Source organism: Somniosus microcephalus, chromosome 12, assembly GCF_052327205.1.
Source record: "Somniosus microcephalus isolate GS21.2 chromosome 12, FLI_Smic_1.0, whole genome shotgun sequence".
NCBI classification, from domain to species: Eukaryota; Metazoa; Chordata; class Chondrichthyes; order Squaliformes; family Somniosidae; genus Somniosus; species Somniosus microcephalus.
In genome coordinates this window covers 75,137,100-75,151,178 of record NC_140998.1, presented here as the reverse complement: position 1 = coordinate 75,151,178, position 14,079 = coordinate 75,137,100, and the positions used below count along the sequence as shown (strand labels likewise).

Genomic DNA, 14,079 nt, shown 5'->3' with positions numbered 1-14,079 from the left:
GCCAGTATACTGCCTTTGAGGCAAACGGCCGCCTCTATCACTTCCTTAGGGTTCCCTTTGGCGTCACCAACGGGGTCTCCGTCTTCCAAAGGGAGATGGACCGGATGGTAGATCAAAATGCGTTGCAGGCCACTTTCCCATATCTGGACAATGTGACCATCTGCGGCCGTGACTTGCAGGACCATGACGCAAACCTCTCAAAATTCCTCCGCACCGCCCAACTCCTGAAAGAAGTGCATATTCCGCACAAACCGCCTCGCCATCCTTGGCTGTGTTGTGGAACACGGAGTCATCGGCCCCGACCCCGACCGGATGCGTCCCCTTATGGAACTCCCACTGCCTCAAGGCCCTGAAGAGGTGCCTAGGGTTTTTCTCCTATTACGCCCAGTGGGTCCCCTACTATGCGGACAAGGCCCGTCCGCTGATCAAGTCCACCTCTTTTCCCTTGACGGCAGAGGCCCGCTTAGCCTTCCACCGTATCAAGGAGGACATTGCCAAAGCCACCATGCACGCAGTGGACGAATCCATCCCCTTCCAGGTGGAAAGCGACGCGTCCGACTTTGCCCTGGCCACTACCCTCAATCAGGCGGGGAGACCAGTGGCCTTCTTTTCATGAACCCTCCAAGGCCCGGAGACCAGACACTCCGCTGTTGAGAAGGAGGCCCAGGCGATTGTGGAGGCTGTGCATCATTGGAGGCACTACCTGGCCGGAAAACGATTTACCCTGCTCACTGACCAACGTTCAGTTGCTTTCATGTTTAACAACAAGCAGAGGGGCAAAATCAAAAATGACAAGATCTTGAGGTGGAGAATCGAACTTTCCACCTACAATTACGAGATCTTGTACCGGCCCGGGATGCGCTATCGCGTGGCACCTGCGCCAGCGCGCAGATTGATAGACTGTGGGCCCTCCACAATGACCTCTGCCACCCGGGGGTCACCAGGTTCTTCCACTTCATCAAGGCCCGCAACCTGCCTTACTCTATTGAGGTCAGGACCATGACCAGGAACTGCCAAGTCTGCACTGAGTGCAAACCGCACTTTTATAGACCAGACAGGGCCCACCTGATAAAAGCCACTCGCCCCTTCGAGCGCCTGAGCGTTGATTTTAAAGGGCCTCTTCCCCCTCCTCCGACCGCAATGTGTACTTCCTCAATATTATTGATGAGTACTCCCGTTTCCCGTTCGCCATCCCCTGCCCGGACATGACCAGTGCCACGGCCATTAAATGTCTGAACGACCTCTTCACCCTGTTCGGTTTCCCCAGCTATATCCATAGCGACCGGGGCTCATCGTTTATGAGCGACGAACTCCGTCAGTACCTGCTAACTAGGGGTATTGCCACAAGCAGGACCACCAGTTACAACCCCCGGGGGAACGGACAGGTGGAAGGAGAAAATGCGACAGTTTGGAAGGCCGCCCTGCTAGCCTTAAAGTCTAGGGGCCTTCCAACCTCCCGCTGGCAGGATGTGCTCCCCGATGCGCTCCACTCTATTCGGTCACTGCCACTAATGCCACCCCTCATGAGAAAATGTTTGTCTTCCCAAGGAAGTCCACATCGGGGACATCGCTACCGCCATGGCTGACGTCCCCAGGGCCGGTCCTACTGAGAAGGCACGTGAGGACCCATAAAACGGACCCCCTGGTCGAGAGGGTCGACCTCCTCCACGCCAACCCCCAGTATGCTTACATTGCATACCCGGACGGGCGGGAGGACACAGTCTCCATAAGAGACCTTGCACCCTCGGGGGCCGCAGTAACCCACCACTCACTACCACCCCCCCCCCCCCCCCCCCCAAACGATCCGATATCCAGCCCCAGCAGACGGCAGGCCTGGGCCCCGCGACCCGCTCGACATCTACGAGGACGACACGCCTGTGCCACAGCCTACGCAGGACTCGACGCCGGAAGCTCCACTACCCCTGCCGTCGCCACGCCGATCACAGCGGCAGACAAGACCTCCGGAGAGACTCCAATACACTAACTTTTAATACACTTCACCCCGCCGGACTCAATTTTAAACAAGGGGTGAATGTGGTAAACCACTGTTTGTATTCCACTGTGTACATGCCTGGACATGCCTCGGCTGACTCCTCCCACAAGTCCTAGTATAAAGGTGACTGCTCCCCAGCCCTTTGTATTTCTGGACCGGTCGACCACTCGAGGCAGACCTTCATTCTTTTGTTAATAAAAGCCTTTAGTTACTCTCTTAACTCAGTCTTTTATGAGTAATTGATAGCGCATCACTTCCATCATCCGCCAACTTTTTGTAACCTCCTCAAACAAAAATACGATCAAGTTGGTGAGACAGGACCTCCTTTTCCCGAAGCCATGCTGCGATTCCCTAATAGTCCCTGGTCTTTCCAGATGGTCATACAATGCAGCTCTAATAACAAATAAAAACAGAAAATGTTAAATACTTAGGTCAGGCAGCATCTGTGGAGAGAGAAACAGTTAACGTTTCAGATTGATGACCTTTCGTCCGCTCTAATAATACCTTCTAGCAACACCATTCTAGCAACTGTATCATTCTATGATTCTATAACTTGCATATAAACTAATAGGCCTATAGTTTCCAATTCTGACTGACTACCCTTTTTAAATATAGGCACCACAGGGGCCTCTTCAGTCCATGGGAAAAATCCCAGACCTCAGTTAAATGTGAGCCAGTGGTTCACAGAACACAGTCCCCATTTATTTCAATACCAATACCGGCTAACAGCCCGAGCTGCTTTAAGAGCCAAAATTCTAGCAAGGGTTATTTCTGCATCCACTTCTACACATCAATTTTTGCATCACCTCTATGAAAGAACAGGTTATTCAGCATCGGCTTCAGTTGTGAAATCTGTTGAAAGGCAGCCATTGAAAGCTGCTTGGAACATCACCTAAATGTGCCCTACAGAATCCTTCAATAAAAACATAAGAAATAGCAGCAGGAGTAGGCCATTTGGCCCCTCGAGCCTGCTCTGCCATTCAATAAGATCATGGCTGATCTTCTACCTCCCCTCCACTTTCCTGCACTATCCCTTGATTCCCTTAATATCCAAAAATCTATCGATCTCTGTCTTGAATATGCTAAACGACAGCCTCCACAGCCATCTGGGGTAGAGCATGCCAAAGATTCACCACCCTCTGAGTGAAGAAATTTCTCCTCATCTCAGTCCTAAATGGCCGACCCCTTATTCTGAGACTGTGACACCTGGTTCTAGACTTCCCCAGCCAGGGGAAACATCCTCCCTGCATCTACCCTGTCAAGCCCTGTATGAACTTTGTATGTTTCAATGAGATCACCCCTCATTCTTCTAAACTTTAGAGAATGTAGGCCTAGTCTACTCAATCTCTGCTCATAGGACAATCGCCCCCATCCCAGGAACCAGTCTGGTGAGCCTTCATTGCACTCCTTCTATGGCAAGTATATCCTTCCTTTGGCAAGGAGACCAAAACTGTACACAATACTCCAGGTGTAGACTCACCAGGGCCCTATATAATTGCAGCAAGACATCTTTACTCTTATACTCAAATCCTCTTGTAATAAAGGCCAACATACCATTTGCTTTCCTAATTGCTTGCTGTACCTGCATGTTAACTTTCATGATTCATGTACAAGGACACCCAGGTCCCTCTGAACATCAACATTTCCCAATCTCTCTCCATTTAAAAAATACTCTGCTTTTCTATTTTTCCTACCAAAGTGGATAACTTCACATTTCTCCACAATATATTCCATTTGCCATGTTCTTGCCCACTCACTTAGCTTGTCTATATCCCCTTGTAGCCCCTTTGCAACCTCCTCACAACTTACATTCCCACCCAACTTTGTATCATCAGCAAACTTGGATATATTACATTTGGTCCCCTCATGCAAATCATTGGTATAGATTGTGAATAGCTGAGGCCCAAGCACTGATCCTTGCGGTACCCCACTAGTTACAGCCTACCAACCCGAAAATGACCCGTTTGTTCCTACTGTTTTCTGTCCGTTAACCAATCCTTAATCCATGCTAGTATATTGCACCCAATCCCATGAGCCCTAATTTTGTTTAATAACCTCTTGAATGGGCCATATACAGTCTTTACTGGCCCATTGACTCCTAACATAGTTGGAAAAAGACCATCCTATTACGACCACATTTGCCTACTATCCTCTTCTTCATTGCCATTTTAGCCAATCTGGCAGATTTTGTTGCCCTCAGCTGAATCCAATAGCTAGACATTTTGGTTTTACCATGTGTCTGACTTTTGACACTACATAGCTTCTTTTATATATTGAATGATTTTCAAAATATTCCATTTATCATCTGTTGCTGCAATTATCCCTGCCTAGTAGGATTATCCCAGTCACCCTTGAGACATCTGCCATTTTTGTAAATGTGATCTTTTTTATAATCTGGTACTAGCATCACATTTTCAGCAATATTAGCTTGGCTAATCTCGTTGAATCTAATTACAATCTTACTGTCTCCTAGGTGTTCCCCATGTGGAAGTACAATACCACACAAAGGCCACTACTAAGAATTAGATCTAGTCCATGATTTCTCCATGTATCTTCTTTCAACCTGCTGTGTGAGGACAACCTACACCTATAACACCTACAAATATTTCAGCCTTACCCCCCCCCCCCCCCCCTCAATAGTTGGTAGATCACCATTGGACAATTAAATCCCCCTTAATACACACTGCCCAGAGTGCCTTATCCTAGTACTTAAGGAACAGAATGGAGAAGCAGCTGACAACAGCAGTTGATAGGAATATGCTGGTTGAAATGAGAGAGCACATAGAAAAATGTACTTGTGGAAGTCAGCAAACCTGAAGATGAGAATGTTGGTGAATGGAAGCTTTGTAATACCCTAATTTTACATGGTCATTTTTTTGGGTGGAATTTGGTAGGAACAGGTATCTTGTACGCTTGCTGCATTATACATGGGGAAAATGCGATAAGTGGATCAAATTAAGCAAGGAGGCATCCAAACATCCTAAAATGTAACCCCTCATTATGGGGACTCACCAAAAATAACAGTAATGAAGAAAATAATGGTACTAAAGAGTGACAAATGCCCAGGACCAGATGGTTTCCATCCCAGGGTTTTAAAGGAAGTAGGTGATAACCTTGCAGATGCCTTATCTATAATCTTCCAAAGTTCTCTTGATTTGGGAACTGTCCCTTTTTTAGATTGGAAAATTACATGTTACTCCACTATTTAAGAGAGGTGAGAGGGGGAGACTAGTTAGCCTAACATGTTGTTGGGAAATTACTAGAGTCTATAATTAAGGATAGAGGGACTGAACACCTTAAATTTTCAGCTGATCAGAGACAGCCAGCATGGATTTGTAAAGAGTAGGTCATACCTGACGAACCTGATTGAATTTTTTTGAAGAGGTGACTAAAGTAGTGATCAGGGGAATATCTATGGATGTTATTTATATGGACTTCCAGAAGGCATTTGATAAAGTCCCTCAAGAGACTGTTAGCTAACGTTGAAGCTCCTGGAATTGAAAGCAAATTATTGACCTGGTAAGGAAATTGACTGAACGACAGGAGACAGAGTAGGGATAATGGGCAGGTACTCAAATTGGCAAGATGTGACTAGTGGTGTCCTGCAAGGATCTGTGTTGGGCCCTTAACTATTTATCGTATTTATTAACAACTTAACTGATGGGATAGAAAGCTGCATATCCCAAGTTTGCCAATGACACCAAGATGGGTGGCGTTGCAAGCAGTGTAAATTGAAGCATAAAACTACAGAGCTCTTAATAGATTAAGTGTGCAAAACTGTGGCAAATAGCTTTCAATGTAGGCAAATGTGAGGTCCTCCACTTTGGACCTAAAAAGGATAGATTAGAGTACTTTATAAATGGTGAAAAGCTAGAAACAGTGGCGGTCCAAAGAGACTTGGGGGTCCTTGTACATAGATCGTTAAAATGTCACACGGGTCCAGAAAATAACCAAACCGGCTAATGGAATGCTGGCCTTTATATCTAGAGGACTAGAATACAAGGGGGTAGAAGTTATGCTACAGCTATACAAAACCCTGGTTAGACCACACCTGGAGTACTGTGAGCAGTTCTGGAAACCACATCTTTGGAAGGATATATTGGCCTTGGAGTTCATGGTCAATTTACCAGAATGATGCCTGGACTCCAAGGGTTAAATTATGAGTAGAGATTACACAAACTAAGGTTGTATTCCCTGGAATTTAAGGGGTGATTTGATCGAAGTTTCCAGGATATTAAGGTATTACTGATAGGGTAGATAGAGAGAAACTATTTCTGCTGGTTGGGAAGTCTAGGACTAGGGGCCATAGTCTAAAAATTAGATTCAGACCTTTCAGGAGTGAAGTTAGGAAACATTTCTACACGCAAGGGGTGGTAGAAGTTTGGAACTCTCTTCTGCAAATGTCAATTGATGCTCGGTCAATTGTTGATTTTAAATCTGAGGTTGACCGATTTTTGTTAACCAAAGGTATTAAGGGATATGGGGCAAGGGTGGGTAAATGAAGTTAGGTCACAGATCAGCCATGATCTCATTGAATGGTAGAACAGATTCAAAGGGCAAAATGGCCTACTCCTGTTCCTATGTTGTCCGCACTGTCTTTCCCCTAAATTTCAATTGTCTCTTTTGCCCACTGTATAGTGTTACCTACACAACTACGGACATCTGCAGTGCAGTCACCTAAACCAAAATACACCCTAAATTTGACATTACTTGCATGTACAAATATTTGAGTCAGTATTCTAATTATAAATACTGTATGTAGGTTTGAGACCTTCAGTAGATTATAGAAGGAACTTGCTGTACTGTTCATAACATAAGAACTTAAGAATTAGGAGCAGGAGTAGGCCATATGGCCCCTTAAGCCTGCTCCGCCATTCAATTAGATCATGACTGATCTTCAACCTCAACTCCACTTTCCCGCCCGACCTCCATATCCCTTGATTTCCCCTAGAGTCCAAAAATCTATCTATCTCTCAGCCTTGAATAACCTCAACGACTCGGCATCCACAGACCTTTGGGGTAGAGAATTCCGAAGATTCACAACTCTGGAAATTCCTCCTCATCTCTGTCTTAAATGGCCGACCCCTTATCCTGAGACTATGCCCCCTAGTTCTAGATTCTGCAGCTAGGGGAAACAACCTCTCTGCATCTACCCTGTCAATCCCCCTCTCAATCTTGTATGTTTCAATGAGATTATTCTTCTAAACTCCAGAGAGGATCTACTCGATCTCTCCTCATAGGACAACTCTCATATCCCAGGAATCAATCTGGTGAACCTTCGTTGCACCGCCTCTAAGGCAAGTATATCCTTCCTCAGATAAAGAGACCAAAACTGTGCACAGTACTCCAGGTCTCACCAAAGCCCTGTACAATTGTACTAAGACTTCCTTACTCTTGTACTCCAACTCCTTGCAATAAAGGCCAACATGCCATTTGCCTTCCGAATTGCTTGCTGTACCTGCATGTTAACTTTGTTTCCTGTACGAGGACACCTAAATCTTTCTGAACACCAACATTTAATAGTTTCTCACCATTTAAAAAAAGTTCTGTTTCTATTCTTCCTACCAAAGTGAACAACCTCACATTTCCCCACATTATACTCTATCTGCCACCTTATTGCCCACTCACTTAACTTGTCTATGTCCCTTTGTAGGCTCTTTGTCCTCCTCACAGCTTACTTTCCCACCTAGCTTTGTATCATCAGTACTGTTTGAATTTCATTAAAGATCACAGCATTCTGATAAAACTTTTGAAGAACCAAACATCCCTACTACCTGCATCTGAATCTAATAATTTATCAAGGAAATATGACCATCATGGCGATTTCTGAAACGTCAATCTAACTGAGATACCTTTGATATCGCCATGCTCTCCATGAGCAATTAATCAAAGATTGCATGGGAACATGATTCTTAAAAAAAAAAACTTGTCTGAAAAGGTGGAGCTTGATGCACAGTAGACTTTTTACTGTTGCACTTCTGTAATACATTTTCTAACTTAAATTTTGTAACTATCCACATTTTTTTCTATTTCAGAAAATGTCAAAATTGTAAATTTACACGGTAAATTGAAATCGAGCAAAAAGCTGGCATCTGAGCTAAGTTTTGACTTTTGCATTGAATCAGTAGGTAAGTAAATTACCCAATAGTTTGATGCATAAATTGTAGAAATTGCTTTTTTAGATACATTTATAGAGTAAAATCTATTTCTCTAGCTTTTAGAATGCAAAACAGTTTTAAGGTAGGCTGGTAGATTAGGCAGGTAGAGGTCAGATGGAACTTAATGCAGGGAAATGTGAGCTGATGCATTTTTGGAAGAAGAATGAAAGGACATGTATGCTAATTGGTAAAACTTTAAAAGGAGTAGAGGCTTCAGGGATTTCGATATCCAAATCTTTAAAAGTGGGAGGACAAGTTGATAAAGCTTTTTTTAAAAAAAAAAAAATAGATGGGATCCTATATTTTATAAATGAGGGCACTGAATACAAAATCAAAGAGGTAATGCTAATTCTATACATATCAGTTAGGCTGCAGTTCTAATGGCCCATAATTTGCGGTCAGCTACTGGCCCTGAAGTAAGCTTCCCACAAAGATCCTGCAATCTCTCTGGTGAGAAGTTCAGCTTTTCTGACGTCATTGAAATCAGTGTAGTTTAGTGGGAATCCCATAGCGCGATCTGCTGTGATGTCAACAAGCTGTCTAAGCAGCCAATCACATTGCAGAATTCTCAGGCAGGGAACCAGGAAATAGAAAGCACTAATAATCACTTTTTAAAAAAAATTTAGAGAGCGAAATAAAGATTGGGACATGCACATTGGGTTAAGGTAGAAGCTGAAATATGAACAAACTTTAAAACAAATAAAAATGCTTTAATTTTAAAAAAATTTAACAATGGAGAAATGACATTCCACCAGTATAAAATTAGTTTTTCAGGGCCAGAACAGTTGATTATCAGTAGTTATTACTCGGATTGCAGTTAAAAACCCAGTTACCTCATTTGAATGGGTCTAACTTTTTGAGCAGTTTCTAAGAGCGATATTTCTTCAGAAAAGGGGAAGTTTTTGTCAATTCAGTGATTTCACTGATTGCCAGCTCTGGGAGGGGTGGGGGGGGTCCACAGTGCAGCCTGTGGAGGAGCAGTGAATGACAGACCGCAACTTCAGGATTTCTGCATTAGGCTGCGCATGTGCTAAATCCTGAAGTTGCAGTCAGTTTCAAAGGGGAAATGATGGCGAATGCTGCCTTCACTGGAGAAGAGGATGCTGCTAATGCAGCAGTAAAGGAGGTGGTAGTAGCGATATTGGATAGGATAAAAATAGATAACAAGGAGGTACTTAAAAGGTTGGCAGTACTCAAAGTAGAAAACTCACCCGGTCCGGATGGGATGCATCCTAGGTGACTGAGGGAAGTAAAGGTGGAAATTTCAAAGGCTCTGGCCACAATCTTCCAATCCTCCTTAGATATGGGGGTGGTGCCAGAGGACTGGAGGATTGCAAATGTTACACAGCTGTTCAAAAAAGGGAGAGAGATAAACCCGGCAATTACAGGCCAGTCAGCCTAACGTCGGTGGTGGAGAAACTTTGAGACAATAATCTGGGACAAAATTAATTGGCAGTTGGAAAATTATGGGCTAATAAATGAAAGTCAGCACGGATTGTTAAAGGCAAATCATGTTTGACTAACTTGATTGAGTTCTTTGAAGTAATGTAGAGGGTTGATGAGGGTAGTGCAGTTGATGATGTGTATATGGACTTTCAAAAGGCATTTGACAAGATACCACATAGACTTGTAAGCAAAATTAAAGCCCGTGGGATTGAAGGGGCTGTGGCAGCTTGGATACAAAATTGGCTAAGGGATAGAAAACAGAGAATAGTGGTGAACAGTTGTTTTTCAGACTGGATGGAAGTAGAGTGGTGTTCCTCAGGGGTCGGTATTGGGACCACTGCTCTTTTTGATGTATATTAATGACCTGGACTTCGGTATGCAGGGCATAAAGTTTGCAGGTGACCCGAAACTCGGAAATGTAGTAAACAACGAGGAGGATAGTAACAGACTTCAGGAGGACATAGACAGACTGGTGAAATGGGCAGACATATGACAGATGAAATTTAACAGAAGTGTGAAGTGATGCATTTTGTTAGGAAGAATGAGGGGATGCAATATAAACTAAATGATACAATTTTAAAGGGGATGCAGGAACAGAGACGTACACCTTTTTGGAGGTGGCAGGACAAGTTGATAAGATTTTTTTTTTAATGCATATGGGATCTTTTATTTATAATAATAGAGTACAAAAGCAAAGAAGTTGTACTAAACCTTTTTTATGAAACTGGTTAGGACTCGGCTGGAGTATTGTTTCAAATTCTGGTCACCAAACTTTAGGAAGGATGTCAAGGCCTTGGAGCGGGTGCACACGAGATTTACTAGAATGGTACCAGGGATGATGGACTTTAGTTGTGTGGAGAGACTGGAAAAGCTGGGGTTGTTTTCCTTCGAGCAGAGGAGATTTAAGCGATTTGATAGAGGGGTTCAAATTCATGAACCGTTTTGATAGAGTAAATAAGGAGAAACTGTTTCCAATGGCAGAAGGGGTCAGTAACCAGAGGATGCAGATTTAAGGTGATAGGCAAAAGAACCAGTGGCGACATGAATTTTTTTATGCAGCGAGTTGTGATCTGGAATGCACTGCCTGAAAGGGTGATCAAATGTAAGAAGTCACACAACACCAGCGCTGACTTCACCTGACGAAGGAGCAGCGCTACGAAAGCTTGTGATTTCAAATAAAGCTGTTGGACTATAACCTGGTGTTGTGTGACTTCTTACATTTGTCCACCCCAGTCCAACTCCAGCATCTCCACACCATGAAAGGGCGATGGAAGCAGATGCAGTAGTAACTTTCAAAAAGGAATTGGATAAATACTTGAAGGGAAAATATTAATGGGGCTATTGGGGAAGAGCAGGGGAGTGGGACCAATTGGATAGCTCTTTCATAGTCGGCACTGGCACGATGGGCTGAATGGCCTCCGTCTGTGCTGTATTATTCTATAATTCTAATGATATCAAGCTCATGGAAACGGTGCAGAAGAGCTTCATTATGATACTAAGGATGAGAGGCTTTAGTTCTAAGGAGATACTAGAGAAACTGGGTGCTTATTGTTGGAACAAGGAAGGTTAAGGGGAGATCTGATAGCTATTCAAAATTGAGAGGCTTTGATAAGGTAAAGAAGGGAAAACCATTTTCACTGGTGACTCAGTAACTAGAGGGCATACATTTTAGATCATCACCAAAAAAAATGAAGGGAGAGACAGGACAGTTCTTTTTTTGAGGGTTGTTAGGACATAGAATGCCCTTCCAGAAACAGTGGTGGAAACAGAATCCATAATAGCTTTTAAAAGCAGTGGATAAATCTTTGTAACTGGGTGTAAGGAGAAAGAAATGGGATGAAATGGATAGCTCTGTGAGCCAAATGGTGGTCTCCTGTGCTGTAAAATTCTATGATTCAAAATGTACTTGTTTGAAAATTAGGTATTCAAATAATATTAAACATGAAATATTTATGTATAGGATTGTCAATAACCAAAAAATTCATATTGCTGTGTGAATGTTTTGCAATTATCCAAAGTTTGAAATATGTCTCTTTTTTAGAATTATTAGAAAAACCCTCTACTTAGACTTGTATCCTTAACATAAGAACTAGATACTAAGCAGATTCAAATATGAAAAATGTATTTTATTTATGCTAATACACATTTTCCCCCTGCCTTTTCAGTGTGTCTTCAGGACAGTATACTGGCCTTCTGGAAGCATGGTATGCAGGGCAAAAGCTTTAAGTCAAATGAAGTAAGTCCAATCTAATGACTTCCACAGTTAGCAAATAGTTGATAATTGTCCATAACATGTCCTGTTTGGATTGTTTTTTTTTGTCTATTCTGAACAAAACAAAAACTCTCTTTCATGGTCACTTATAATTCAACATGCACAAACATAAGATTGTCTCAACATGTGTGAACATTCTCTTGTGAATCACATACCATGAAATATTGTATGTTTCTTCATGGATTTGTTTTCCCTCCCCATTTCTTATTGAGACACTGAGTCATGCCCCTCTGGTACCTTCCCCAAGTTGCTAAGGAAAGAAAAGGAAATGGGATTTGGAAAATTAGTCCTCTTGGGCAGTTAACACTGACATAGGCATGATGGCCTGAATGGGGCCTTCTATACAACAAATTATGTAATTTTTCCCTAAGAGCTCAGACAATGAGCATCATTTGAGTACTGAAAAAACAGGGGAATCATCGCCAAACCCAATAATGTTGTTGCCCAATATCTGTGCGCATATTTTCTAATCTTGTTCTAGTTAAATTCTTTTTTATTAATACAGCAGCCTTTTGTCAGACCCTTCCCATTCGTTATTTGGCCTACACATTCTGCAAATGTGTATGATCTTATTTTACAGGTTATGGAAAACGCACAGACTCACTCATGTATAACGAACCTTTGTCCAAGTAGGATTAGTCATTACAAAGGGTTTTCTTAAAGCAGTGTTAGTAGAGTATACAAATAAGGTGCTGAATTATAAACAATCAACAAGCACCTTGGTAACAACAAACAGAATGAATGGTAGTTTGACTATTTATTAAGTGAGTGTAATATGACTGCTTTTTTAGAATAGGCATTTGAAATGTTAACCAAGTATGCAGTAGATTTAAACATTGCAATATGTATTAGGTTATTAATCATTGACTGGAGCTACAGGATCCAAAATTTAAAACAGCCAGACCCTGCTACTATACTTTAGATTAGAGTAAACCATGTGCTCAGCATGTACATAAAAAAGTGATGATGTTGGAGATAGGCATAGTCACACTTGGTCTCCTAATCGGGCATTGTATAATGCAATGATTTTCTAACTTTTGTGTGGTGAACCCCTGACAAATACTGGTACATTTGAGGACCCCTGTCCTACCTTCCAAAAGTTTGTTTTTGCACCAGATTTTTCTATGATTACTGCCCCTTGCAGTTCCACGGCTGGTAACAGCTTTCCAGTGTCGTGGCCATTCTGAAATGTGTGAACTAGGACAATGAGTGTTGGTAACTTCTTACCGCACCAAAGCAATTTCCAGGATGTCTGCAACATAATTACTATTTCAAACTGATGTAAGTTTTGAACTGCAGCACACTAAGTAAAATCCAGCATTACTGCAGCATACTGAGCAGAACAATACTGATTAATTCACATTGATGCTTGGAGGTAGAAACAGTAATAATTGGTTCCCAATTATGTATTTATACTGGGCATGTCATTTGGTGCAGTTAAACAAATACTGTAAGTTTCTATTGCACAACAAGTACTGCAATTTTGCATAAAAGCCTCAAAAGCAGTGAAGAATGCAGATTTCTGAGCAGACCTGAGTGGTGATAAATCACTTGCCCTCCTCATAGTGTAATTGTCAAGTTATCTTGGGGCTTCTTGTATCTTTCAAGCCCCTATATGCATCCTTTACACTGCATTTATTTTATAACCTATTTAAGGATCGGCTTAACTGTTGAAAATTAGAAATGTAACCAATCTCTTGCTAAACTTTTCAAATCAGGTAACCCAGGAGATATCCGATAAAAGCCGAGTTTTTCGCCTCTTAGGATCTGATAGGTAAGAAGAAACCATTATTTATTTAGCTGATTAGACATATTAGTGTTTTTACAACTGAGTTATTGCACATATGCAATCTTTATATAATTGACAATTATGTTAAAACACTTCCACCCCATATACCAAGGTCCAAGAGCAAAACAAGCTGTGTAACATTCTCCTGTGCATTTTACTCTCTGGTATTTGTCTGTGACCCCTGAAGATCCACTAGTAACTAGCAGCTTTTCTAATCTTAAAGTAATTTTTATTATATGGTTAAGGCATGTCATAATCAGGTTTTTTAAATTGCCTAATCCAAGAAGTGGCCAGTATAGAAGATGTTTAATTTCATTCTGGTATTTTTGTAAGGGGAATAATCAACCAAATGACTAACTGTAGGTCCATATTATCTTTAAAACTATCACTAATAGCCAAAATGCTTGATTTTGTTTTTGAA

At 42.1% G+C, this 14,079-nt stretch overlaps 1 protein-coding gene across 6 annotated transcripts in view; it reads left to right on the top strand.

The window, feature by feature from the left end:
- The window catches only part of map4k5 (mitogen-activated protein kinase kinase kinase kinase 5), a 204,776-nt gene that overhangs the window by 183,796 nt on the left and 6,901 nt on the right, over window positions 1-14,079 (top strand). For all 6 annotated transcript variants that reach the window (XM_086003138.1, XM_086003140.1, XM_086003139.1 and 3 more), the window contains 3 exons: window positions 8,029-8,121; window positions 11,763-11,833; window positions 13,588-13,643. In XM_086003138.1, the coding sequence (XP_085859264.1) occupies window positions 8,029-8,121; window positions 11,763-11,833; window positions 13,588-13,643 (220 nt within the window). The remainder of the gene's footprint in view (window positions 1-8,028; window positions 8,122-11,762; window positions 11,834-13,587; window positions 13,644-14,079) is intronic.